The 27,625-nt window shown below is 38.3% G+C and overlaps 2 protein-coding genes and 1 long non-coding RNA gene across 3 annotated transcripts in view; all 3 read right to left on the reverse strand.

Moving 5' to 3' along the window:
- samsn1a (SAM domain, SH3 domain and nuclear localisation signals 1a) overlaps positions 1–27,625 on the reverse strand; it is a 35,835-nt gene that overhangs the window by 4,186 nt on the left and 4,024 nt on the right. Inside the window, exons 2-9 of the mRNA XM_034701490.1 lie at positions 8,378–8,545; positions 7,988–8,034; positions 7,150–7,190; positions 6,761–6,844; positions 6,141–6,235; positions 4,736–4,859; positions 3,598–4,028; positions 305–385 (exon numbers count right to left, since the gene is read on the reverse strand). Coding sequence (XP_034557381.1) covers positions 305–385; positions 3,598–4,028; positions 4,736–4,859; positions 6,141–6,235; positions 6,761–6,844; positions 7,150–7,190; positions 7,988–8,034; positions 8,378–8,545 — 1,071 coding nt within the window. The remainder of the gene's footprint in view (positions 1–304; positions 386–3,597; positions 4,029–4,735; positions 4,860–6,140; positions 6,236–6,760; positions 6,845–7,149; positions 7,191–7,987; positions 8,035–8,377; positions 8,546–27,625) is intronic.
- Positions 13,266–14,316, reverse strand: LOC117825585. Its single transcript, XR_004633872.1, has 3 exons — positions 14,263–14,316; positions 13,858–13,962; positions 13,266–13,771 (listed from the first exon to the last, which is right to left on the reverse strand). It is a non-coding gene; the product is annotated as an uncharacterized LOC117825585 (long non-coding RNA).
- Positions 18,944–27,467, reverse strand: LOC117825583 (P2X purinoceptor 5-like). Its single transcript, XM_034701496.1, has 12 exons — positions 27,199–27,467; positions 26,579–26,729; positions 25,948–26,019; positions 22,702–22,777; positions 22,260–22,356; positions 22,048–22,128; positions 21,800–21,941; positions 21,436–21,572; positions 21,172–21,265; positions 20,347–20,412; positions 20,165–20,247; positions 18,944–19,706 (listed from the first exon to the last, which is right to left on the reverse strand). The coding sequence occupies exons 1-12, from the start codon at positions 27,321–27,323 to the stop codon at positions 19,625–19,627; spliced, it is 1,206 nt and encodes a 401-aa protein (XP_034557387.1). The 5' UTR covers positions 27,324–27,467; the 3' UTR covers positions 18,944–19,624.

Below are 27,625 nucleotides of genomic sequence, written 5' to 3' on the forward strand. Positions count from 1 at the left end.
AAATACATCTCAAATACGCTTACTAATATTCCTCCATGTCTTATTGTCTCATGTGCAAAACGTTAAATTTCCACTTCAACGAAATTAACCTTATTTTGTGATGCATGATTTTATTAAAATGCAGCATCCTGCAGCACCCTGTTTTTTCCATCTACCCAAATCAACCACTCTCACAACAGGCATATCTTTAAAAGAAGTCTCTATTAATGCTTTAAATGTTGAACACAAGTTGCTATTCCTCTCGCAACTACATGACATTTTTTGCCATCAATTAAATTAAATCTCATCAAACAAATCTACATACCACGGTTGTTCCATTTTCCTCTGGCTTGGCTTGTGTTGTCGGATGTCTGAGACCCTCAAACTTGCCAAAGCTGGTGGAGCGCTATGGAGATTCAAAGACAAAGGGTGCATTTGAGAAAACTGTGACCGACTGTGTTGCAAAGTATAACAGCATTTCATCACATGAAGACATTGCAGCAGTCCTTGTCTTTGTTCAAGGTGTCTCAATCATCAAAAGTCCTTGAAGACCCCAGAGGATCTTTAATAATGATGAGGTATAATTGAAGGTTTGCAGTGGATTTAGTTGTCTGCAGATCCATTATATAGAAACTAACTCTGTTATGAGACTGTTTTAAAATAAAAGCTATTGAATTTTTAATGTAGTAGTAATCATGAGTAAAATCAGCAGTTCTGTGGCAGCAGAGAGTATCTGTCAGTAGAGCAGGCTTTTATGAGCAGATAAAAAGAGGAATTAAAACAGCGTGTCTTTATAAAACTGCTGATATGCCCTCATGAATACCATACTCTGCCTTCGTTTTAATTCTCTTCTTTTTATTTTTTCAAAATTTTTCATAAAACTGAAAGTTATTATAATCTCCTCCAACTCCCCCGCCAGCTCCACAGAAGAGCTCCAGAATAATTATATAAATGAATAATCCCTGGAAATCCTGGTTAAATATGAGCTCCACAGTCCTAGACAGCCCTCTGTAGATTGATTTCATGGAGTGTTGTCTGACAGGGCCACACTTTAGCAGCAGCAGCAGCAGAATTAAAGGCAGAATTAAAGGGTTGCATTTGAAGCCTTACCCAACCCCAAAAATGTATTACTGTAATAAAAAACAGTATTTGTATTTCATTTCTATCATGAAAATTCACCTGAAAACCATCTCTTTGTGTCGACTAAACATTCAGTGTCCAATCAGTATTTTGCACAATGTATTTTCACCTTTACATCCTTTAGAATAACATCCTCTACACATTTAATTCAGCTCTTGTTTTGTAGCTTTCTTCCTCTACTTTTTTTTAAGTACATTTAAGAAGCATCTGTGGCAAAAGTCACACTGGACATTGCCTCCTTCAAACTGTCATCACCTTCATGACTCCTACATCACACTTGACATTCGTTCATTTTGTTTTTTCACCTACCTTCGGCTTGCTGCTCTTTGCTTTGTCTGACACATTGGATGCCGCCCTATGTAACATTGTCTTCTGTTTTAAAAGTCAATTCTTAGTTCTTGTTCTTCTCTTTTCTTAACACCCACTCTCCTGACAGTGAAGTGTTAACTAACACTGGGGCTGTCTGTGTGATGGGCTGACTGGCTCACTTCCTCACAGCACACAGGATGTGAGGCAATTGGCATTGTCTTTCTTCATGCAGTATCGCTTTGAAAGGGAAAAAACAAGTGCTTGGGTTTGCATTTTGTGGCCTACTTGATGAAAACATCGACAACCACTTCCAGGAACAGCTGCATTTAGGTCTTGAAGAATTGTAGTAGTCGTCGTTTTTTGTTAAATGTGAAACATCTTGAAGAAGATGAGCTTGTTCTTTTTTTTTTTTTTTACCAACTAAAATTCAATTAAATCAACACTGCAATGAGAGATGATGTGTCAGGTGAAGGGATACATCTTCATGAACTACCAAACAATAGAAATATAAAATATTTAATTATTATCGACACAATTTTTAGTTCATCATCACAAAATTTCCATTAAAACAGAAAAGGGGGAACTTGGTTATGGTAAAATGTGCTAGAGTAATTATTCAAAAGTTCATTTCTTCATGTGGGGTGAATGCTTTTGAGGAAGTTTTGTTTGTGTCAGAGGAACAGCTCAAAGTGGAAGCTTTGTTGTGTTGAAACACATATTGGTTTGTACCTCTCTATACGGATGTGGACACGTATTATTCTCTGTTTATGAAACCCTCAGACAGGAAGATTTACATCAGTCATTCAAAAATGAAAAACACCTGTAACCTTTAAGAACATGGCTTTCTTGTTGAATCTTGGGATTGGACACAGCAGTATGGCTGTAAAAAAAGAGGCCTCTGTTGTTGTTCATCACTGCTCTGGTGTTGTCATGTGGGGATTTGCCACAGTGTTTACATCGCTGCATTTCAGTCGGTCTGTTGTGGAAAAGGGAATTCTAAAGACAAAGCCATTGCCTAATCCTGCTGCTTGCAATCAGCCGTAAACTCATGTCAATCCAGATTAAGGCTTCTAATCTATTACTTCAGAGTCTTCCAGGAGAAGCAGTTGTTCATCTACAGAGCTCAAAATCAGATATCCAGAATTTGAAAAAGTTACCTGATCTTTGTTGAAATTCTCTAAACCACTGTAAGAGAGCTTTTCTAGAAATATGGGCAGAATTATCCCTCAGATTTAGTTTGAAATAGTTTCACATCACCAGACAAGAGGGAAGAATTGAGATGTTAAAGGATACAGCATCACGTTTCTAGTTAATCCAATCATATATATTTTAAATGTATGTCATGTTAGAAATCTCATTGATACAGTGCTCATTTTAAAGAGAGGAGCAGATCAGACTTTGATTATCTGTTTCATGTCCTCTTAAGCCATGAGGAAAAACATAGATAGGGTTCTGACCTCTGTATCATCTTTCTCTGCTCTTAAGAGGCTTCATGTTCAATGAAATGACATTTTGCCCCTGAGATCCAATGACACTACACTGTAGATCCATAGGGGTCTTGTAATCTGTCCACCAGATCATCCTTTCCATCCTTGTCAATTTTCTCCCAAGTCATGTTAAGCCTTATGAACTGCTCAGTGTCACACGTCAAACGCTGCACGTGCTCCCTGGCTATCAGCAGAGGTCTTATGTTCTGAGAGATGTCAAGAGCACGCAAAGACACTGACCTGTACAGTTGACCTACACCGATATAGTAAGCTCAGAGTAATTGTTTGACATGCTATTCTGTCAAGGAACGAACTGAAAGCGCGCAAGTATGAGAGCTGTGAGTTCAATGGAAATTGATTGAATAAGTATCGACGCTGCAAATTTCACGTTTAAATGAAAATTCTATCAGATATGTGCTTGAACACAATGTAACAACATGAAGTGCAGAAATGCTTCACAAACAAGAAAGGTGTGTACCCAAGGTGTAAAGGTGCACGAAAAGTAAATAAATATAAAAATATAAAATTTCAAAACCTAAATAGTGGAGCAGAAACTAAAGTGAAAGAAAGAAAGAAAGAAAGAAAGAAAGAAAGAAAGCTTTATATATACTGCAAGAACTTAATTCAATTTTCAAAAACCTAAATGGTGGAGCAGAAACTTTTGCCACCAGCATGAACTCACATTTGATTTCAATTGATCCAGGTCTGTGATAGATCGTGACACCTTCGGGGGAATCTCGGGTTTACAGTCCTGCTGACAACTTCCATCATGGGCCGTCCCTTGCTCCTCTCTTCCCTCCCACTCCTTCTCATTCGGTGTGGAGAAGTCATGGGAGTACACACGATACTCCGTGAGCGGTCTGCGGCATGTGTGCTGGACGGCCCCCCATGCAGGACTGGTGTCACCTGGGTTGCTCCAACGCTGGTGGTAGGTGTGGGTGGGTGTTGCTCCACCAGGTAGGGTGGCCGCTTCTGTGCATTTACCCGGGGTTGTGTTCTCTTGAGCGGGGAGGGTGGAGGACTTGCCTTGGTAGAGTCTCCTGTCTGACCTGAATGGCACATCCAGATGCTGGTGTCCCGTTTGTTGGCTCATCACACATGATGGGGAATGCACTGAGAGAGGACAGAAGAAAATACAGAATTGACGTATTATCAATTGATACCATCAGAACTGATCACTGCAGCCATGATACAGTGGTTGGTAGTTCTAACAGTCCATCAAATTTTCTTCCCTCTGAGAATGGTTACACCAAATCAAAACCACATGATAAATTTATGTTTAAAAGCAGATAAATTCACAGTAGTCTCTCAGTCTAACTTACTTGGAATTACAAATAAAAAAAGGAACCGAAGAGCCCAATTTGCACAAAATTTGCTATGTCAGACAAAGGAGGACTCTGTGAGTTTTCACACTTTCCATATCATATCAGCAATCAATAGATAGTCAAATAAAATATCATAATAGCCAAGTAGGCCAAACAGAGTTCTTGCAGTGTTGACCTTTGCCTTTATTATGTGTGTTCTTGTTCACTATACTATAACACACTCCTTTTTGTACCTACACTGTGGGGAAATCACAGAAATCTATGTTGCAACACCAAAAACCAGAAGTATAATTTAGCCGTCTTCAGACCAGTAAAGTCATGGACTAAATTTGCATTTGACGAATAAAAAAGGGCCTCTTCTGCTACTGTAAGCACAAACCTGATCCAGTCATAGTTTAGACACTGAATCATACCGATCACAGAGAGGTCACAGAGAACATTGCTCTAGAAAGAGGGAAATCAACCATGTGTGGAAGTCCTGAAAAATGCTCTCACCTGTGGAGTTCTGAGTTTTCTTTGGCGCTTCTTTTCCACTCTTTACAGCTGGTTTCTTTCCAGGCTTTTGGCTTCTTTTGACAGGAGGTTTAGACTCTGTAGACACACCAATGGTGTGGACACCCTGGAAAATGTCAACACAAAACCCCAATTTATACCTTTTCCTTCACATGCTATCTTCTCTAGTTTCTTACTGAGAGCCAAGCGCCCTGTTTTCTTGTGCCTCTTGTGCAAAACTTAGCCAATACCATCAGTACTATCATAAGGTCAAAGCTAACATTAGCCCAGCACTTAGTCCAACTAGGCCTATTAAAGTTCCATCAGCTTCAGTTGTTCTGTGTGTTTATTAATATTATGTTCATATTAGCATGCTTAGATGTGAAACTATGGTGTTTAAAATGGTATAGGACTCACGTTTCTTTTTAGGAAAAATAGCATGCTGATGTTAGCTCAGAGCACTGTTTTGTTTCAGAGCTTCTAGCATTCCCTGTGAATCCTTTCTTTTTCCTTGCGCTCTGATTATCTGCTGATCCACAACTATGACAGGCATAGGTCAGAAGCTGGTTGACTCGTGCATAAGGCCTCTTAACCTTCCCCACCCAATACACAACAATAGTCCTCAGAGTATTTTGTTCTCTGCCATGTGGTTCTGAGATTACACAGAGAGCAGTACCCCTCTTTGGAACATCTGCCCTGTATTAAAACCCAATCAGCATTTGTGTGAAATAACTGCACCATTATGGCAGATGGCAGCTTGTCACTGCTCTGTCATATTATCCCCCCCGCACACACATACAAACACAGACCCACACCCAAAAACAAAGAACTAAACAAAAAAAAAATTGAAAATCTGGCAGACCTTTGTGTCTTCAATTTTGCTTGAGGCTAACAGCTCAAGCTAACATAGTGACAACTACCATTACATTACAGCGTGGCAATACAATACTGTAAGTCATCAAGTTTGATCATGGGTAACGTACAAGTCAGACTCTGTGGTAAATTATCATATCTCTGTAAAAAAAAAGAATAAAAAGCAGGGGACAGCTTTGACAGCTTTAAACTCAGGCTTCAATGCAGGAAGCAGTCCATTTTAATTAAGTCCAGAATTAGGTTAGGTCAGATGAGTCACCCTGTGTTTAAGGATTAATTGTTTTAGGGCGTTTTTTTTTCCAACTTTAATCACATGCAGCGCACAAAGGACCAAAACTTGATCATCCACATTCCTCTGTGTTTACCTTCAATAAGTAAAGCCCTTGGCCCTTGTTTTATTTTTGTCACACACGCCTATGCCCTACATTACCAAGCGCTTAAGGCATTTAAAATACCTCTGTAATGTCACATAATTAGACACATTAGACTCAGGCATAGAAAATATCTCTTGAATGAGATATATTTTCATTCTGACCTGGCTTGCGGTCGGCTTCTCCTTTTTCTTTGTGCCAGAATGATGAGCTCCTTTCCTCTCTTTGGTTTCTGTCCTGTGTTTAGCTCTTCTCGTCTCTAGGGAGACACAAGAATGTAAGATATTTACCTTATCAGGTGAGAGGAACAATGTCAAACCAAAAGTAAAACCAAACCCAAAGGCAATCATTGAATAAAGAAGCTTGTTTGTTCACATCTATGTGATTTGTGTGATGTGGATTCAAGGACAGGTGTGCCTTTTAAGTCTCTCTTAAAGCAGCTGTAGAAGCTTTTGCTTGCTCCTGTTTATACTGTTTCCACACGGCCAAAAGAACATGTGAAGGAAATATGAGGCCTGTATATCCAGCAGGGTTACATTCCACACCAACTTAAATTAAGAGTTGTGTGATGAGTCACTGGTTTTGGAATAATTCAAAGTGCAAATCTCAAGACATAAAAAAATAAGAGGCACCTCTGCTTTGTGTTTAATATTGTGCAAATTCTTTCCAGGCCAATGTCACATTATTGAATAATTTATGGCTTGATCATGACCTCAGATGTCCTGCTAGAGCCTAAATGAACACTGGCATATAGATGAGCTTGACCCATTTATTTCCTATTTACCTTCATTGTGATTTTTGGTGATGTGGATTAAATCTTCCGGGCTCTTGGCAGGCTGCCAAACTGCAGTATTACAGCTGGGGTTATCTGCCATAAAGGGAGACCAATCACAAACATTGAGGATTTTAAGTGAAAAGTCGGAGTGGATGGAGGTCACAGAAATTGTTTCCTAAGTCACAGACATGCAGCTAGTAGATTACTAAAGGTTTAAATCTAAATCAGAGACAAAAGGTTTTTTTTTTTAGCTTCCATAAAGATGAATGATTTTACTCTAGACATTCTGGGGTTTATGATTCAGGTGAAGGCATCAGTGGCAATTATGTTATTATTCCAATAAAACACCTAACGCAGTATTATCACATACCTAGCTTTTTGAAAATGTTTCTACTCACCAAGGGTTTCATTATCTGATGCAGACTTGGTTATATGTGTTCTGAAAGTAAAACAAAACAAAGTGAAGGAACCTGATGCTGCTTCTAATGCTTGTGTGAGAGATGATGCATTCAAGCCTTAATAACAAAACACAACAACCTCAAAGTTATGATTGTTTGTATGCTGGATAGTCACCAATATAAGATAGAAACTTGCTATAAGAAGTGACACAAATCATAGAACATAAGGTTTAATACTGAGGTCTACTTTTTCTATGGACTGAGAGACCATCATGTGACACTAAAGTTGTATTGCTTCCAAAGTAAAGTCAGGGAAGTGAAGGTGTTGAAAGGACTGTGGGCTTATAGGTGGGCCTTGAATCGGCTTAGTTCAACAAGCCCAGAGCCGTAAGCTGCTTTCTGGTGGCTCGTCTGCAGGGCCCTTCTTCCCAAAAGAAAAAAAACACTACCAATCAAACTTAACAATATATGCATACATTTTTTGTATTCATTGCTTCCAATGGGCAGTCAGTTTCTTTTCATAAAGTATTGTATAAAAAGAAAAAAAGATAAGGTTGATGAGAGGAATGCTGCTGAAAAGCCTGTCTGCTCTGCTGCAGGAAGGGTTTAAAGTATTAACCCTCTGTGAAAATAAACAGGGAGCCTTTCAAGCCATATATGGGAAAGCCTTTTTACTTGCATGGCAGATTTTAGCCGCACGCACATCCAATAAAAGAATCAGAAAGAAGGCTATGCAGTTCAAGCCTGAATTCCTGGCAGGATTACAGTATTTTTCTCATTGTCTCTTTTATAGAGCAGCTTGTGAGAATAGGCATATCCAATTCTAGGATGAGCTCACCTTCTTTTCTTCTTTTTAGAGCCGGTCCCCTGCATCTGAGGCATGTCCTGAGTGAAATCAGAGCATTTCAATTGAGATGTTAGAGATGAATAATGTGGAAAATGAACAGTGACATTCAACTGGATTAATAAAAAAATCCTTTTATAGACTTTAGTTAAGATTAACTGGTTTTACGTTAGTGGCATTTAATATTTCATATAGCTTACATTGCCTGGCCACAGCAGCATCTGTGAACTAGCTCACTATTTCGAAATCATCATTGTTCCATAGTTGCATTCTGGTGTGTTGGAGTCCTCAAGTCCCACATCAATCAATCATGATAGTTCACGTGGGCTGTCATTAACAAAATGCACAACATGTGTCTTATGTTTCAGGTTCTGTTACTCTCACCATAGAAATTGATCTCCCAGACCCTCGCCACTTTGTGTTTTCATCTAGAAGGACGGCCGGGCTACAAGAACGGCTGCATGAGCGACTGGAGGAACGGCTGGGGATTGGCGGTGGTGGACCATCACTGGAGTTCTGCACTGCCTCATACAGGCTGTCCATGGACCCCTCCTGATGCAATGTGAACAGACAGACAGAGCCACAATCGTGTTAAACAGCACTGCTAACACATTTGGCAGCAGACATCATTTATGAATGGATTTAATCTGTCTTGCTGGATTAAGTCTCATGCGTACTTGTGATGAAGTACACATTGGCGCACACATAAGCAGGTTTTACACACTTTGTGTCTGTCAGGAAATGTTATGCTGGAGAGTGACTGCTTTTTCCCAACACAGAGAAACCTCCAAAACTAACAGGGACATAAAAATGTTATTGTTTTTTTAGTTTTTTTTTTTTAAGTAGAGCATAAAAGGAGTGTATAATGTACCTTACCTAACCAAAACAAGGCAGTCAGCAGTTTAACCCAAAGCATCAATACCAGAGCTTGAGGATGAGATATGTATACAGAATTACAATGCTAATGCTGCTACAATGCTTTTTAAAATGTGCTAGTCAACCATAGATGCAAGCAAGGGTTTAGATTAAAATGAGTTCATCTTGCTTGGATTTCTTCTAGGAAAGCGCTGCTGTGTCTCCATACATGATCTGTCACCTCTGGGCTCACAACCGTTTTAGCTGCAACAAGCAGGTGTGTTTTGGTTCACAATGATCATTCGTTGAACAAATCTGCTTCCTTAGGTTTCAGTTCTCTTAGTATATAAGAAGAACCCGTTGTCTTCATTCATTGACTGCATTTGTTGAAATTACTTTTTCATAACTGTGCCAAATTAGCACGAAAAAGCATCAAATATTTGCACAAGATTCCATTGTGTGTGAAACTAATCAGATGAGATCAGGGAAGGACAATTAGTGCAATCACTGTTCAAGCCAGTACTGCAGCAGGGTGTGAGGTAATAACCCTGATTACTTGTCAATATCTGTCTAAAAACAAATACCTGAATTTATGCCCTACGTGCCCACGTGTAGCATGACAGCTGCAGCAGCCTCTCAGGAATCATACGAGAGACGTGAGAGTGGTGCATGTGCGTTCATGTGCCCCTGCCAATACAAGCTTGTCTTTGCTGTTGTCGCTTCCATAATCGACACCTTTTTGTTCTATTCTTCTGTTGTTTTGCATCATGAACTGAACACAATTCACCTCATATCATAGTTCAGAATCTGGCTGCCAACAACAACAACAACAACAAAAACAACAACAACAAAAACAACAACAACAACAAATATAGGAGTCACTTTAAAGGTTTAGCCACCCATTTTATGTGAGATTGAAGATGATCAAAAGACTGAATAACTGTGTTCACATCCTTGAACATATTTCCAACACTTACTCTTATACAAAGCTTATTCTACACTTACTTTCATAGCATCTTTTGATAGACAAAAACAAATGTGTTGCTAGAGACCAAGCTCACATATGCATCACATTGCAGAGTTTGAGTTTCCCTAACAGCTCAATGTAGCGTGTCATATGCAGAAATAAAAGTGAATCTTACCAGTGAAAAGCAGAAAAGGTTCATACTGAGAGGCTGAGAGGTGTCCCGGTTGTGTTCGTGTGTCTGATGAAGCAACCTGAATGACAGCGAGAGACTAAGAGACACAACAGCTGAGTGTGAGCCCAGCCTGGGTCGCCTGCTGTCTTCTCAGATTAATACCACAGTGAAATCCCTCCACTAATCCAATAGATGGACCACCATTACTCTACCGGCTAAATCAGAACTCACAACAAGCCCATCATTGGTGGACCAACAGGATGACTCTTTGTTTTAAATCGTTCTCTTTTTTCCACAGGGAAGCTATGCTCTTTGTAAACCTTTACTCAGTTAAAGCTTCACTTAAGGAGTCCTGCACTCAAAATAACACTTAATGGACATTTCTGAGCTGATATTAACAAAATTCTTAATAAAATAAAATACAATTCTATGATAACAAAACATTTCATTTGACTGATATACAACTCCAATTCCAAAACAGATGGGATACTGTTTTAAATGTTAGTAAAATAGAATGGCTTGCAAGTCATTTAAACCCTATATTTAACTGAGAATGGTGCAAGGACAACATATCATAAGTTATATCATATCATATCTAAGTTTGATGCCAGCAACAAATTTCCAAAAAGTTAGACATTGTGTTGCATCATTTCTTCCTTTAACAACACTGTAAACGTTTGAAAACCGAGGCCACTAGTTTCTGGAGTTTTGTGTGTGAAACCAAGCTTGTCCTAATCTTGCCAGATATTGGATTTCAGACGCTCAACAGTCTTGGGACTCCTTTGTCATATTTTTGTTTCATGCTGTACCAAGTTTTTGGCAGGCAGGCAGGCCAGTTTAGCACCCGGACACTTCTACTACAGAGCCATGCTGTTGTAATATGGGCAGAACATGGTTTGGCATTGTCTTGCTGAAAAATGTAAGGTCATCCCTGAAAAATGCTGATATGATGCTTCTAAAGTGTGTATATTGCTCAGCATCAATGAAGTACCCAGTGGTATTATCTACCGATACCATGTGCACTTATGCATCTCCATACCATCCGCTACATCAATACTGGTTTTTGATCTGTGCACAAATAACAAGCCCGGTGGTCTCTCTCCACTTAAGAGTAGAGGATGTTGTCCCTATGACAACCAGAAAGAACAGCAAATTTTGATTCATCAGGCCACAGAACTTCCACCTGTGTCACAAAGTTATCACGATTTGTGGATTATGTGTATGGATTTATCTTAGCGTGGTACATTTTTGAATTTGGTGATGCAGCAAAAAAAAGTGTTCACACTTGGGTTTTTGAAGGTGATTTTCAACCCATAATTTCCACTGCAGAGTCATGTCTGTTTTTAATCCACCTGAGGGCCTGAAGATCACAGCCTTCCAGTATTGGTTTTTCAGCCTTGTCCCTTTTACAGCAGAGATTTTCCAGATCATCTAAATCTTTAAATTATATAATTGAATGAAGATGATGCAATACTCAAATCATTTGCAATTTTACAAGGATAAAAATTGTTCTGAAATTGTTGACTGTCTCTGTTCAGCAGAGCCAACTCATCTCTTTACACAGACAATGCTGCACATAATCACCCACTCCATTCTTCACCAACTTTAAGATGATATTCTGGCAACAAATGTTAAGTGTGATTATCACCATGGCCTCATATCTGCTATATGTTAATGTTTTTTTCATGAATTGCATGCATTGTCAAAAATGTTACAAATACCACATTAGCACAGTAACATAAAAAGAGCAGGCTCACAAAAACGTTTGTTTACATCATTGCTGGAACGGAACCAGAGAAGGTTCAGAGAGAGGACTGTCAAAATGACAAGAAGAAATTCAGTAAGATGTGAAGAATACTCTTCCTAGAACTAACAACAACCAGGCCCAGGTCGACTCATCATCAAAACAAGCAAAGACACTAAACATAGAGCAAGCTTCTTCTTCCATTTTGCAGCCACAACTCTTTCAGTTAACCACAGATAAATGAAGTACACAACCACAATAAATCATAACCAGGGATTTTTTTTTTTACGTTTAGGGGTCACCAAAGAGTGACTGAGAAAAATAAAATTGCATGTATTTATTTAGCTTTTCAGCTAAGGACATTTAGTGAGGATTCATTTGTTTAATCTTTGTAACATTTGGAAAATAAGTGTCTCAGCAAATAACAAATTAAGTGTAAAAGGTTATCTATTAATCCATCAATCTTCCACCTCTGATGTCTGAGCCGCTCTAATGTAAGGAAGAAACAGATGGAGAGATTAACACATATGACCTATATCTTCATGCTGATGTAACAGTATGAATGATTATAAGTGGAGTGATTTGTGAAGTTTGGAATTAAACTGAATCCACTCAGTTTTACAGCCAAGTCTGTCCATTACCGTGTTTGAATATTACATATTTGTGTCTGCTAAGGATGCTTTTGTTATTTGAGACACAACAAACAGACAAAAGGTTTTAAATTGTCCCTTACACCATTTTCATTAAAGGGCCTTGAATGTGTTTCGATTTCCAGACATGAGCTCAGGCTGCCGGTAACTGTATCTTCCTTACAGTAACAAGGTGTGACGGAGTCCCTCCCTCTTCAAGTGAATGAATGCTGCCAGGCAAGATGCAATGTGTCCAGCTGCACATGTCAGTGGCAGCTTTAGAGAAGCTATTTCTGTTGATGTAAATCATTTTTGTGTTTTGTTGTGCACGTTTAAAAGATATTCCCATGTAGGTTAATGATGACAAATACCAAAATTGACCTTCCCTTTATCAACAAGTGAAGCAATTTATGGTAACTAGTAAGATATTTGTTTGTCATCATATGGGTTAAAAACGCATGCTTCATTTTTCCCTGGTTACCAAATAAAAACAACTCAATATTAAAGCCATTTCATTTGGCCACCTTGGCGCAAGCGTGATGACACCAGAGCTTCAAAAATCAAATCCAGTCCTCTCTAGTAATGTAGATATGTTTGCATAAAATTGTTGGAGTACATTTTCAACCACTTCAATTATATCCCTTATAAATAAGATTGTACATATTGATCAGAGCAGATTGAATAAAAAAACAGGGATCTGATGATTAGACAATCTGGTCATCAGATGAGAACAGTTGGCCGGGTTAAACCTATCTCAAAAGAAACCCATTATAAACGTATGTTAGCTGTGTCGGCTACAGTATGCTAGTCCATATGTTAGCTGTTTGTGAGCCCTTTAATTCTCCACATAAGAGAGATGTTTCATCATCATCAGCAACAAAAGACAGCTGAGACAACCTGATGAGTTCATTTCAAAGATTTATTCATTTTTTGCTGAATGATTTGATACAGATGACTTCCAGCTTTACGTTACAGCACAGACAGAGAGCGACCCACATATCAGACGCTGTTGCAGTGACCCACTAAGTGACATCAAGCCAGTACAGGATTAAGTGTGTCTTTGTGTGCATGTGTGTAGTTGCCCCGCTTCCAGCACTAGTGAATTACAAAATTCATGGTTGTGACCATTAGAGTTGAGTAAATAATGAGGAATAAGACTATGCAATTTCACATTTGTAGAATTAATAGAAACATGACAGCAAAGCAAATCAAAGACAGGATTTCAATCTTTCAAATGACCATGTCATCCTCAGCAGCATTTAGATTTCAATGACTCTTTTTCTTGTGTTAAGATGAGGCAGAATGATCAGAAAGCTGAGTGGTCCCTAGGGTCCATTGCAATAGTCTTCTTTGCAGCAGGATGTGGAGTTGTCCTCTGTACATGACTTCGCACAGGAGCGGGTAACAGCACCTGTAAGAAATACAAAGATATTCAAAGACTGAACTTTTCCAAAATCAGTGTTCTTTGAAAAACAAACAACAAAGCCTCCAACTTACCATTGTTGTTATAAGTCTTGCAGAAGTACTCGTCACTTGAGCATGCTGCTGTTGAATCACAGGTGTCATCTGCACTGTGGCAGGTGTAACATCTGATAGAGAGCACTGATGACAGGATAAGAAACCTTCAAATTAGTTGTCACTCAACACAATTTAATGAAGTTACGCAGTTACAACAAAGCTCTGTTTTTAATTCAACTTCGTCCGTTAGTGGAATTACCAAATAGAGGTATTTTCTCTTCTACTGCTGAGAAAACAATGTTCTTCCATTTGTGCCAAACATCAGTGATTAATCTAAAAGCTTCCATTTTAATAAAATAAACATTTGAAAATATTTTTTAACTCTACTTTCCTTTAGTTCATAAAAACAATACAAAAATGAAACATGAGCCAAAGTCCTCTTACCTTGAGTGCTAGACAGCAGGAGCAGCAGAGTGAGCAGCAGGACCTTCATGTTTGTGGAGTGGTGTGTGGTCCAACACATGCACCAGCACTTTTATACCTGCAGTCTGGTGATGGCATCACATACCAACCTACATAATTGAGCTGTGTACTTCCTTGTACACAGTTATTCCAGTAAATCTATTGTCCTTTAAAGAAAGACAACGCCTGAAAAACAACTTAAGCTGTCATACTTGACCTGCAAATTATTAACCCACTGTTGGATATCTATGATGTTATTTGTACCTCTGAATTTGAGATAAACTCATTGCTTGCAGTTTGAAGAGTAAGAACCTGAAACAGAATCTGATCATGTCACGAACTTTATACAGTCAGTTGTAACTTCAAAACTGGTTCTGTATAAGAGAAAGGCCAAGTTTTAGGTAAAACCAGAAAGACAACACAGCTCCCACAAAGGGCAACAACATGTTAACTTGTTTAGTTTGACTGGTTTATCTCTACCTTCTGTGCTGAATTATATCTGCACAGCTTCACAATTAAAATACATGATTTGCAATGAGCTTTCTTGGTGTGAGAAGTAAATGGAAGCATTGATATTTTTTTGCATTTGATGGAAAAAAAAAAGACTGAAATTGTATCTTGTGAATAATTAATAGAGATTAACTCGATACAAAATATTGCTTCATATCTGTGAGGTTGAAACATCAAATCATCACTGATACAATCAAGAAAGATTGACACGACATTTTTTTTGACAGTAGAAAAACAAGTTCCTCTGCAGTAGAGTAACCATGCATTCTGACATCTCTTTGCATCTACTTCATGAAGCTTTTCAATGTTAAATAATGACACACAAAAACACGCAGAAAAACAGTGTTAAATACTACCATCCCAACAAGGCTCATAATAATAACAATAATAATAATACTTTATTGATATAGCACTTTTCAATACAAGTAACAAAGTGCTTTACAGTGGGCAATAAAAATAAGAAGTGCAAAGTAAAATGAAGCGATTAAAAATTAAATTAAATTAAAGCTTAAAAACCCTACAAACTTATAAAACAGACCCTTAAAATCAGAGCTAAAATTAAATAAAATCACACAATAAAACCTTTCCTGTCCCCTTTGGTTTTCAGTCGGGTCCTTGGAACAGCTAACAGAGCACTACCAGAGGATCTTAGACTGCGACCAGGTTTGTAGGGGGATAAAAGCTCAGAGAAATATAGAGGGGCAAGTCCATGTAGTGCTTTAAAAGTCAATGAAATAATCTTAAAATCAATCCTAAAATCAACAGGCAGCCAGTGTAGATGAGCTAAATTGGGGGTGATGTGGGGACATTTTTTAGTTCCTTTTGAAAGACGAACTGCTGCATGTTGAACTGTTTGAAGACGGTGAATTGATTTTTGACTAACACGTGTACAAGGAATTACAGAAATTGAGGCGGGAGGATATGAAGGCATGAATACGTTTCTGGAGATCTTTTGCTGACATTAAGGACTTGACATATTTCTGAGCTGATAAAAACAAGACTGGACAACTTTTTCACCTGGGGTTCAAAACACAAATTCCAATTAAAAACCACACCAAGATTTTTGGCTGAGGGTTTGACATTATTTGATAGTTCACCCAATTTTTGCAAGATTTGATTTGATGATTTGATGATTTGATGAATGTTTGATCCTTTACTGAACAAGTCTTTACCACATGTGATCAATCTGTCTCAACTATAGGCTATAATTAGTTGAAAAAACTGTGACTGAACCTCTTATTTAGAAGTCTAAGATTGACTGAGGTGCCTTAGTAGTCTTTGCATCCATATCTGATCTCCACCCTTTTTGGAAAACAACAATTTCACATTAACTGTGTGACTATCAAACGTGGTATATTTAGGGAAAGTCATCAGAATCATGAATGCATTACAGCACAAAGACAGCACACATGAAAGTGACTCATGACTTCCTAGTTGCTTAACAGATGATTCCTCATACTTGTACAAAGCTCCGGAGTGATTCTATGGCATATGAGGAATTGAATTAAGCTGGATTAAGTCCTTTTAAACAGATACATTTTGGTTTGTTTGATGAAGCAAGATGACAATTAGTTAACTAAACTCTTAGTCATCATACAGGTCTTCATGCCGTACTGTCTGCAAATTTCTGCTGCTGGAGTGAATGTGCTTTGACCTAAAAAACACAAAAGCACACCACAACACATGGTTTCGCTGATGACACCACCATGGTAGGACTGATAATGGACAACATTGAGACAGCCTGCAAGGAGGAGATGCAGCATCTGACAAAATGGTGTTCCAATAACAATCTGAACTTAAACACCTCAAAAACAAAATAAATCATCATGGACTTCAGGAAATCGAGATGCACCGAGCAATCACCTCAGAGGGTGGAGCGCTTTAAATTCCTCTGAGTCCACATCTCGCCTGCACACACCTCTCACCAGGTGGGAAGGCCCCAGCAGAGACTCCATTTTCTCAGAAAGTTAAAACAGGCCCAACTCCCTCAACATCTGTTGACCAACTTATACCGATCAACAATAGAGAGCCTCCTAACCTACTGCTGCACAGTGTAGATCAGCAGCTACACAGCAGAGAACAGGGGAGACCTCCAAAGGGTAGTGAGGTCCGCAGAGTGTGTCATCGGGACCACACTACCTCACCTCAGAGACATTTATGCTGGCCGACTACACAGGAAAGTCAGCTTCATCAGCAAGGACCCCACGCACACTGGTCACAACATGACCCCCCATGTGATTCAAGTCACACAAACAGACTGAAAACAGAGACTGAGTTTGGATAGTCATAAAAATCCACATCGACCTCATTCATTTCACGGCAAGATTTTCCCTTTGTAAATATAAAACTCTATTTCATTTTATAACTTATTGTATCATTTTATTGTGCCTTCTACTGTTTATTGTGTAATTTTAAATGTTAACTTCTTACCATGCTGTTATTGTGAAGAGCTGCTAAACTGCCTTTAATTTTTTTCACAACAATGACAATAAAGATATATTCTGATCTATTCTAGTATCCCAGGACACTCAAACAACAACTCTAAAGGAGCAACTTAAAGAATCTGGATCTTTATTGAAACCTATGTTTCGACCTCTTACATAGCACACTTTTGAGTAGAGAGTAGAAACACAAAATGTGTGGCTCAACAAGTGATTCTGTAGCTTTCGATAAGAGATAATCACAGATCTTATAATCCAACAATCTAAAATATCTTGAATCTGAAAGTAAAATTTGAATACAAAACAAATACTGATCATCAACTTGTGCAGTTTTCCCCAGCATGGGAATGTTTGGATAAAATATTGAGTTGTACTTTTGTGACATCTATTGTCAACAATGGGGAATTGCAAGACAGTGTGGATGTTTTGTTTTTCTTCATTTAACATGTCTTTACTGATTTTGTCTTTTTTAGGAGGAAAAAAAAAGCACTATAATGTCTCACTCAAAAGCAGATATCTTCAGTAACTTAGTGTCAAACTTAATCAAGGATATTTGACCTCTGTACCTCTGGAAACTGAGGCACCTTGCTGCCAGAACAGTAGTATCCTCTAAGACATACAGTAACAACATGGACTCAGCTACAGCTGGCGTTGGCACAGGGAAAGAGTCAAGCTCAACAGCAATTCATTATTGTACTGTCTTATTTATACAACTTATAAACAAGAACTAAATACACAAGTGGTTTCACAGCAATTGTACATTTGTGCATTAAAGAGAAGGTCACAACACATTCAGTTGACCAAGTGAAGTATCTAATGTCTAAGGTGGCCCTGAAGTGCGACACATAACATTTCACAAAACACAACACCAAATTATCCCACCTTACCTCATACAATAGGTCTCTGTCCAGGATTTAGAGCCTAAACTAAATCACTGAAAGCATGCATTACCAACTACCTCACCACAGGGTCTGCCTGTCAGTGCTTATCTTTTAGGTGTTTTCATTTGAACATTTAATTGGGATACTTTTAAAGCACGTTAAACAGTGAGAACAATTTGTTCCTCACATGGAAAGCCTCAGTCCAGGATGTGAACCAATGATTATTTTGTTGAAGATTGTCCGTGCCAACCACCACACAATTGACATGTCTGTAATGATCTGAGTTCTTTCCCCCAAACTAATCAGAGAGAATACCATCCTGTTACTGTTCTTAAAGTTATCAAAGTACATGTTATCAGAGTACTCCCCCAAAAGCATTCAGATTACATGTAATCAGAGTACCTTCCAAAGAGTAGTCAAATTACATGTAATGAGATACTTTTCCGTTTGTAGCTTGTCGTTGTGTTTTGTTAATGTTGTGTTTTCTGAAATGTTGTTTCAGTGTTTTGCCCACCGCACATTTCAAGCTGTAGGCTATTGGCCTATTTAGGATACTAGCAAAGATTTTTTCAGTATCAAAATAGAAAATAAAAGTGTAGTCTGTAAACAGTCTAAATGTGTAACCCCTCCTCTATTTGTTTATTCCTTAGTGGCGTTACGTTCAATTACTTGTCACGTTGATAAAAAGCATTTCAAGGCATGGCAGTTTTTCAAAATAAACTGCAATGATTTACAATAACACAGCTGAAAATTCAAAGACACTTATGCCAGGGGTTAAGAGGGAAATAAAAATAAAGACTAAGATATAAAGTAAATAAAGAAATGGATATGTAAAATCAAAGGAGTAGTGGTTTTAATCCTGGATACGTTTGTACAACATTTCTGTGACTACCGCAGCGTCTAATGATGTCACCAACATCTTACACAAACCTAACACTCATAGTGTTATATTTAATGACACATTCTATAAACATGAACCATAGTTATAATACGTGGCATAAACTCTAGCCACTAAGCCACTGTGTGAGGTCTCCTTGTAGATAATACATTTAAGTTACATATATACAATTTAACAGCACACAGTTGTGTAGGTAAACACTGAAATAGTGTACAGTAGTTTTGCCAACCACGTGCCTCCAGATCAGAATTACAACCTTAACAAATACGATACAAAGCCCATAAATAGAAAACAGTATTCTTAAAAATCTTTGCACATATATTATTTTGACATCCAAAAAATATCACATCTTTATTCTTGATATCTGGCTGATTTCAACAACATCTTCGACCAGAAATATTTCAGATATTTAAAAAGTTGTTCTATTCAAAAAATAAAAGCCTCCATAATATCTTTAATTATTTTAACAAACTTTAAAAGTTACACATCTTAAGCTTCAGTACAGTGTTCAGGCATCTGTTAAGACAGTACATAATCTCATAAGTTCTAGCTACCAAATGATGTAAAAAGAGATTCATCATCTGGCACAAGCTCCACCTCATTGCAGTAAGATACTACTGATTGGTTTTCAGATTTTCCTCCTCCAATGCATCCTTTCTGTCAGCACTGCTATCTTCAGATACTGATTCCTTCTCTCTGTTGAACAGAGACAGATTGTAGCAAGAAATTAATGGAAAATATCATGATTAATGCAAAGAAGTCATACAAGAAATGTACTAACAGAGGTAAACCTAATATGTGTTAAGGTATAATTGAATATAAGATACAAAAAAATCAGTTTTCTTTATTTCACCTTAAGAGCAAAAGAAAGCTTTAGATTTTAAAAAAAGAGGCAAATTAACAATCTATTACTCGGTGAAGAGATTCAAACGACATGTCAAAAACATACTTCCCACATTCCTCATCCTGAACAGCACTCATCCATTTCCATAACTATTTGATTTGTACTCTACAACTAAATCAACATCAGAATGCATGTCAACAATATGACATTTCTGTGGATGATATCACAGATTAGCATTTTTGACAGGAGTATACTTCATAAGCTTGGTCAGGTCTCAACACTCTTTTAAGTTCAAGTCTACTTCTCTTACCGGAATCCTTCAAACTTCCTTTTTCTATATGAGTCACCCTTCTTCATCAGGTAAAGGAGGACCATGTCACAGAAGAAAGTTCCCTGTGAAATGATGCATTATGAAGTGATGTGACTGACACGCGTTGCAAAATATAATCAAACTGTTGTTTCGTGTTTTTAAATTTTGCAAATGATACTTACAGCACCCATCAAAGCCAGGCCTGCTGCAACATTGATGGCTGTTGGGACGATGCTGAACTTCCCAGCCTGTGTATTACAGAAGGAATATAAGATCATTTTAAATATAAGTATTAAAGAACAAGTCTGTATGTTATTAAGAATTGTGTTCCAGTCGTAATAGGGTCTCTCTATTTGGTTCTATATGTCAGACAGCATGTCAGTCTCCTCTCCTCTAAAACAATACAAAACATGATATTATATGACCTCAATGTGTGCTAATTCTTTTTTTGTTTTGTTGAATGATTCAATTGCACACTGAAATATTGTCACATCAAAGGTTATGGCAGAGTCAAACTTGGAAACTTGCCAACCAGACTCGCAACTAGTTTAGTGACATTAGAAATTGTATCTCAATTAACATGCAGATATCTGTTTATAGAGATCAATCAAAATGTGATAGCCAAAAGATGCTGGGATCGCATCATTTTTTGCTTTTCACATGGACTGACTCTTGACTCTGGGTCAAAACTTTTTAGACCAGAAACAGACAACAAAACTTCCAATTCCAAAATATTCTCCCTTGCTTGCAGATTCTGCATTTGTAAATATCTCAATACAGAGCTAATGGTTGAGCAAAGAGGTTGCATGCATTGACACTCATTTAATGAGAATCCATATGTCCTACATCTATATATCAACTGTAACAGCAAACTAGTTAACATAGATCAAACAAAGTGTTTTTTCTTCAAGTCAAACCCAACTGTCCAAATTAAGACAGATGAAGTGTTGCCAGGAATGCTAGACACAAGGTTAACAGCATTAATCATATACTATCACTACACGTACCTTTCCATGCACCAAGATGTTAAATCTGACACCATAGACTTTGAAAAGAGATCGATAGCTCTCACCGGCTGCATTTTTGAAATATCGTGTGTGTCTGTGAGAAAAACAAGGTGAAAAAAAAGAACATTTTAAACAGAGATAATGAAGATTTTTTAATAATTTTACATCTTTGACATAATATGTATTTAAATCAGTGTTCCATGGGAGAAAATGAGAGCTGTGTAAATGTATAACATAAACAACAGCATCTACGGTGAGTGTTACCTGAAGTTAAACCCGACTGTGACAGTGGTGTTGGAGACACTGAGGTCAAGGCGAGTAAAGTGATAAACTGGATGGCAGTTGGAGTAACCTTTATCAAGGTCACAGTTCCACTCTATCATTATGCCAACAGAGCCACCCTGAAAATAGAATTAGATCTGATTATAATATATGATTATCTTAAATATGTCGGTTAATCATGGTGTGCAGCCTACTGTCCTTAATACTCATTTTCACATGACAGTCATACACACTGACACATTGATCCTTGAGCAATAATAAAAACTTTGAGATAGGACGTTAATTTAAAGGTCTGTATCCCTTCATCAACTCATCACTGTGTGCAGCAAGAAAAAAATATACAGACAAGTGTGGCCATGTCCTGGAAGTTGTATCCAGCTCTCTTGGTGATGTCCCCCAGGCGAAAGATGGGGCAGTAGGGATGGAGCTCCTCATCATATCGGCACTTCTTCAAATAGGAGTCATCAGTTGTTTCAAGAACATTTGACCTCAGGGTTGAGAAACACAGAGCAGAACAGAACTTCTCTGTATGTATGCACCGCTCACTTTACACATCTGGTTCCAGTAAATGGGCCCATGTGAGTACTGACTTACTTTGTAAAACCAAATTTTGGAAAGAGAATGAAATTCTTGATGTAGATTGTGAAGTTTTCAGCATTTGCAAGCAGAGGTCGTCTATAAGAGGAAAGTTTGGTCTTAGTGTCTGACCTCTATGGTCTTTTCCAAACAGGGTTTCACATATGTTCTAGTATCAAGTCCATCCAAATACAGAAAAATAAATTGTAATATATATCAATTGTTTTTACTCTGGTTTGAATGTTCTTTCAACAGGACACCAGGCGTAGATTTCACAGGTACCAGTGGAATTTTTATCTTTTCTCAAGCATCGGCCACTCATGATTCCTACAAAAAGAAGAACAGAAGAAAAGAAAACCAAGAGACAAGTATCTCATCAAAAGTGACCAGGAAAAGACACTTAAAAATCCTTAATCAATAAAACATTTATATTCTGCAATCTTTTCCCATGACATTTGGGACATATAGATTTGGACATATACAGACGAATACACGGTGCAATTCTTATTCAGATGATTCAGTATCCTTATTTCAACCCACTTGAATAACTTTTCTAGTTTCAGTTACACACATCACATTGCACCCATTGTCCCTCCCTTTGATTAAAACCAATCAATGTTACTTGCCTGACCCTCTTAATGGTAATGTAAAAATCTGTTGTGTCTCTCTTACCATTACCAGCCACCACAATCTTTCCTTCTTTACACTCATCATCATTTCTGCAGTGTCCATCCAGAACTTTGGGGCTCTGTAAGCAAACACCACAGACACAAGGTAGAGATTTAAGAAACATTGAATTATAATTATTATTATTTTTCTTGTATCTGTAAGAAAGTATTTGTGTGGTTCTCAGAAGAAATGTGACAAACAGTTCAAACAGTTTTGGACAAGAAAAGAGAGACGAAGACATGTGAAAGACAGAAAATAGCAATTGTCATTTTCATTGTGAAGCAACTTTTCAATGAGGTGTAAGAATGTAAGGATCCTGTTGTTTTGAGATGATTTAGTATCATTTGTATAGTCTATAGATGGTCTAAGGTCGATCCAGAGAAGAACAATCACTAAAACAACAATGATCCATGTCTCAACTCTGATAAAGGATAGAACATTTTTATAAGTAGAGCATCAAGTTCTGCACACTTCAAATTTTTCAGCAGATAAGATCAGAAGGGATGAATTGCAGTTTTGGTGACAGATGATGACTGGTTTCCTGCCACTTTGGAATATGTCCAATGACTGTTAAAGGGCCCCTCTCAAGGGTCGATGGCTTTTAGATGTAGGGGCACAGAGAAGCAGAATATACACAAGAGTGGTTTTTTTTTATTGCCATGTAGTTCTTGTAGGGGCTGCTCATCTTTGGTTGCTACAGTGAGGCAGGAGTCCAAAGAGAGTGAGTTTACATACCAGTGACCATCTGGCATTCTGTCGCTACATGCATAACTAAGGCAAAGATGAACAGAGTGATAGACACAGACACACACCAACGGAGAAAAGAGAGAGGTGCCCGCCTCCGGAGTTAAAATACTTTTGCTATGATAAAACACAGAGGGGAAATATGCAGGTCAGTGCACTTATAGCTCTTATGATACAGCATGTGTTTGTGACTTAAATCATTCCCAATCAGCCTGGGTCTATTGTACTGTATGTACAGTGGGGCAAAAAAATATTTAGTCAGCCACTGATATTGCAAGTCCCACTTAGAAAGATGAGAGAGGTCTGTAATTTTCATCAGAGGTACACTTCAACTATGAGAGACAAAATGAGAAAAAAAAAAATCCAGGAAATCTCTCACAGACCTGTAACTTCTTCTTTAAGAAGCTCTTCTGTCCTCCACTCGTTACCTGTATTAATGGCACCTGTTTGAACTCGTTATCTGTATAAAAGACACCTGTCCACAGCCTCAAACAGTCAGACTCCAAACTCAACCATGGCCAAGACCAAAGAGCTGTCGAAGGACACCAGGAAGAAAATTGTGGACCTGCACCAGGCTGGGAAGAGTGAATCTTCCATAGGCAAGTAGGTTGGTGTGAATAAATCAACTGTGGGATCAATTGTAAGAAAATGGAAGACATACAAGACCATTGATAATCTCCTTCGATCTGGGGCCCCACCCAAGATCTCATCCCATGGGGTCAAAATGATCATGAGAACGGTGAGCAAAAATCCCAGAACTACATCGAGGGACCTGATGAATGACCTGCAGAGAGCTGGGACCAAAGTAACAAAGGCTACCATCAGTAACACACTACGCCGAGAGGGACTCAAATCCTGCAGCACCAGGCGTGTCCCCCTGCTTAAGCCGGTACATGTCCAAGCCCCGTCTGAAGTTTGCCAGAGAGCATATGAATGATCCAGAAGAGGATTATGAGAATATCATGTGGTCAGATGAAACCAAAATAGAACTTTTTGGTAAAAACTCAACTCGTCGTGTTTGGAGGAAGAAGAATGCTGAGTTGCATCCCAAGAACACCATGCCTACTGTGAAGCATGGGGGTGGAAACCTCATGCTTTGGGGCTGTTTTTCTGCAAAGGGGACAGGACGACTGATCCGTGTTAAGGGAAGAATGAACAGGGCCATGTATCGTGAGATTTTAAACCAAAACCTCCTTCCATCAGTGAGAGCATTGAAGATGGAACGTGGCTGGGTCCTTCAGCATGACAATGATCTCAAACACACCGCTCGACAACGAAGGAGTGGCTCCGTAAAAAGCATTTTAAGGTCCTGGAGTGGCCTGGCCAGTCTCCAGACCTCAACCCCAGAGAAAATTTGTGGAGGGAGTTGAAAGTCTGTGTTGCCCAGCGACAGCGCCAAAACATCACTGCTCTAGAGGAGATCTGCATGGAGGAATGGGCCAAAATACCAGCTACAGTGTGTGCAAACCTGGTGAAGACTTACAGGAAACATTTGACCTCTGTCATTGCCAACAAAGGTTATGTTACAAAGTATTGAGTTGAACTTTTGTTATTGACCAAATACTTATTTTTCATCATAATTTACAAATAAATTCTTTAAAAATCCTACAATGTGATTTCCTGGATTTTTTTTTCTCATTTTGTCTCTGATAGTTGAAGTGTACCTCTGATGAAAATTACAGACCTCTCTCATCTTTCTAAGTGGGAGAACTTGCAAAATCAGTGGCTGACTAAATACTTTTTTGCCCCACTGTATCTCTGCATTATACACTGATGAGTGGAAACTTTGGATACTTAAAGGAAAAGAGGGGGGTTCAATAGATCTCCCCCACTTTGCCAATTTTAAAAATACAGATATCTGGTTTTACTGGTAGTCTATTGGCTTAATAAATAACATAACTAACAAACTTGTATCTGTATTTAATTGAAATGAAAAATATCAGATAAAGTTATATCTGTATTGAGAATTACATTCATTATACTTAATCAAACTCATACTATAGGATTTGTACTAGTCTACCATATTAGCATAGTCACTTGTCAAACAGTGAAGCGTAAATAAAGTTATCCTTGAAAGACACTCAATTGGTCTAAACGTTAAAGAAAACACAGCATCTCCACAACACTTCATGCCCTCAAGCAAGCCGATACTCACAGCAGAAAAAACACAAGCTCCCTCAAGGTAAACAAATAACAGGTTTGTCTGTAAGTTCAGTGTGGGGCATTATCGTGGTGACTACCATGAGAATGAGCTGGAGATTAAATGCTAATTTGGAAAAATGGCCAAATGAAAACAGCAGTAAGGAAACGTAATCTTTCTAAAGATAGACTCCTGTGAAGAGCAGACAGAGTTTATTCCATTCTGCAGTACACTTTGGGAATGAGTGTCTCTGGTAATTGCATTGTTGTTACTCCATTTACTATGTAAAGATAATTCCATATCTTTTAGCTACCAAACATGCAATAACCAATTTACACTTAAACATCTCTAAAAGCTATTCTCACCTCAGCGCAGTATCCCAGCTTCTGGTTTGGTGTCTCAAAGAAATTGGTTACGATAAATAGAACCGCTTCACCCTGTATGAAGAGAAAACACAAAGGATTGGTCTTCACCTTGACATAAACCATGACAGTAATGATAATCTGACCCTACATCCCTGCTGACCTGTCTTTCTAACACTGTTTTATATATTTTCTTAGATGCAAAAGAGTGTGGTAGCTTAACTTCTACCTGTTCTAGTTCTTTTGGGATTTTAACCTCCCAAACAGGTTTTGGTTGTCTCTTTTAACTACCTGTCCTTGTGTTGACATAACAGGGGCCTTTTTCTGATCTTTTTGACAAACTAGGCTAACTGGCTGCTGACTGAAGCCTCTAACATCAGAGTGGTGTAACTCTTGACATCTATCTTTTCACATGATGTCAAACCACCCTCTCTGACTCTCTGTTTGAGAGCACCACCACTGTGCACCAACCTTTAGTTGAAGTGGATATTAGCAACAGATGTCATCACCTTAATTAAGCCACCAGCATGTGCTTACCATAACCCTGTCTTAAATATATAATAGCATGGTGCACTGACAGATGTGATCATTCACTGAAAGGTCCTGTGTATTGCTGCTGATATGTATTTAAAACCTGTGGTGGGATGGCATAGTCCTCTGGGCCCCACACCAGCAAACCAGACTCAGAGGTGTTTGTCACTGAGACTCCCTTCAGTTTTGTTATGACTGAACTCTGGATTGCCTCATCTGTCTCCTGGTAGCCTTTCTTGCTTAGGAAAACCCACCTGTGGGTGAAAGCAAGTGTGTTATTTGTATTTTCATATCATTTGAGAGAGAAAAGAAGTGTCCCACCTAAAAACTAAACTATCATTCATTCTAATTAAAGTTATGTTTTGTGATCTACTTTGTGACCATAATCATATTATTTTCCTACTAAAAAGATCATTTTCATGTGAGCATTCTTTTAATTCTCAGCCTATGTCTTCATCATTAATTATTGGCAAGATGTTACTTCTGTTCTTGAGACATATTTACAAGATAAAGTCACATTTTTTAATAGGATTTACTGTGAGGCACTGAACAACCCTCCCAAAAAAGATAGTGTTTGACAGTTGGTATTTAAAATCAGCCAAAAATGCAACAGTGCCAAATTCCTCAGGCTTACATTTTTTTGTTAATATGCTGTATTTTTTCACTTGTCATGGATTAGTACACCGGCGAGTTACATATGAAATAGGCCAATAACATACTTACCCTATAATGTAACCGATGACAGATAACTGAATAAGTCTGTACAAAACTCCAACTCTCTTATTTTTGGCAACAATGAACTTTTCCGTTTTGTAGTCAAATAAGGAGAGGAAAAAGTTCCCGGCCATCCTTGCAGCTGCCTGGTGTCAGCGCATAATGAGTGCTACGATGATCCACTCCCCAAGTACGGAGAGATTCAGTACAGCAGCTCACAGTAAACAGCCTGCGGGAGGCGGACACACGCTCCACACAAGTCGGCCCATTTATATTCTACTCCCATCCCATCAACACCCAGAGCTTTCCAGCAGCGTCAAGTCAGCACATAGACTGTGAGTCAGCACCAACCAGCAGGAAATAATATCAGGATTTTCATAATAATATATTTGGAGCTTTGCTATGGACTAATGATGACTTCCGCACAGCTAACGTT

This window comes from Notolabrus celidotus, chromosome 14 (assembly GCF_009762535.1).
Source record: "Notolabrus celidotus isolate fNotCel1 chromosome 14, fNotCel1.pri, whole genome shotgun sequence".
Taxonomy (NCBI): Eukaryota; Metazoa; Chordata; class Actinopteri; order Labriformes; family Labridae; genus Notolabrus; species Notolabrus celidotus.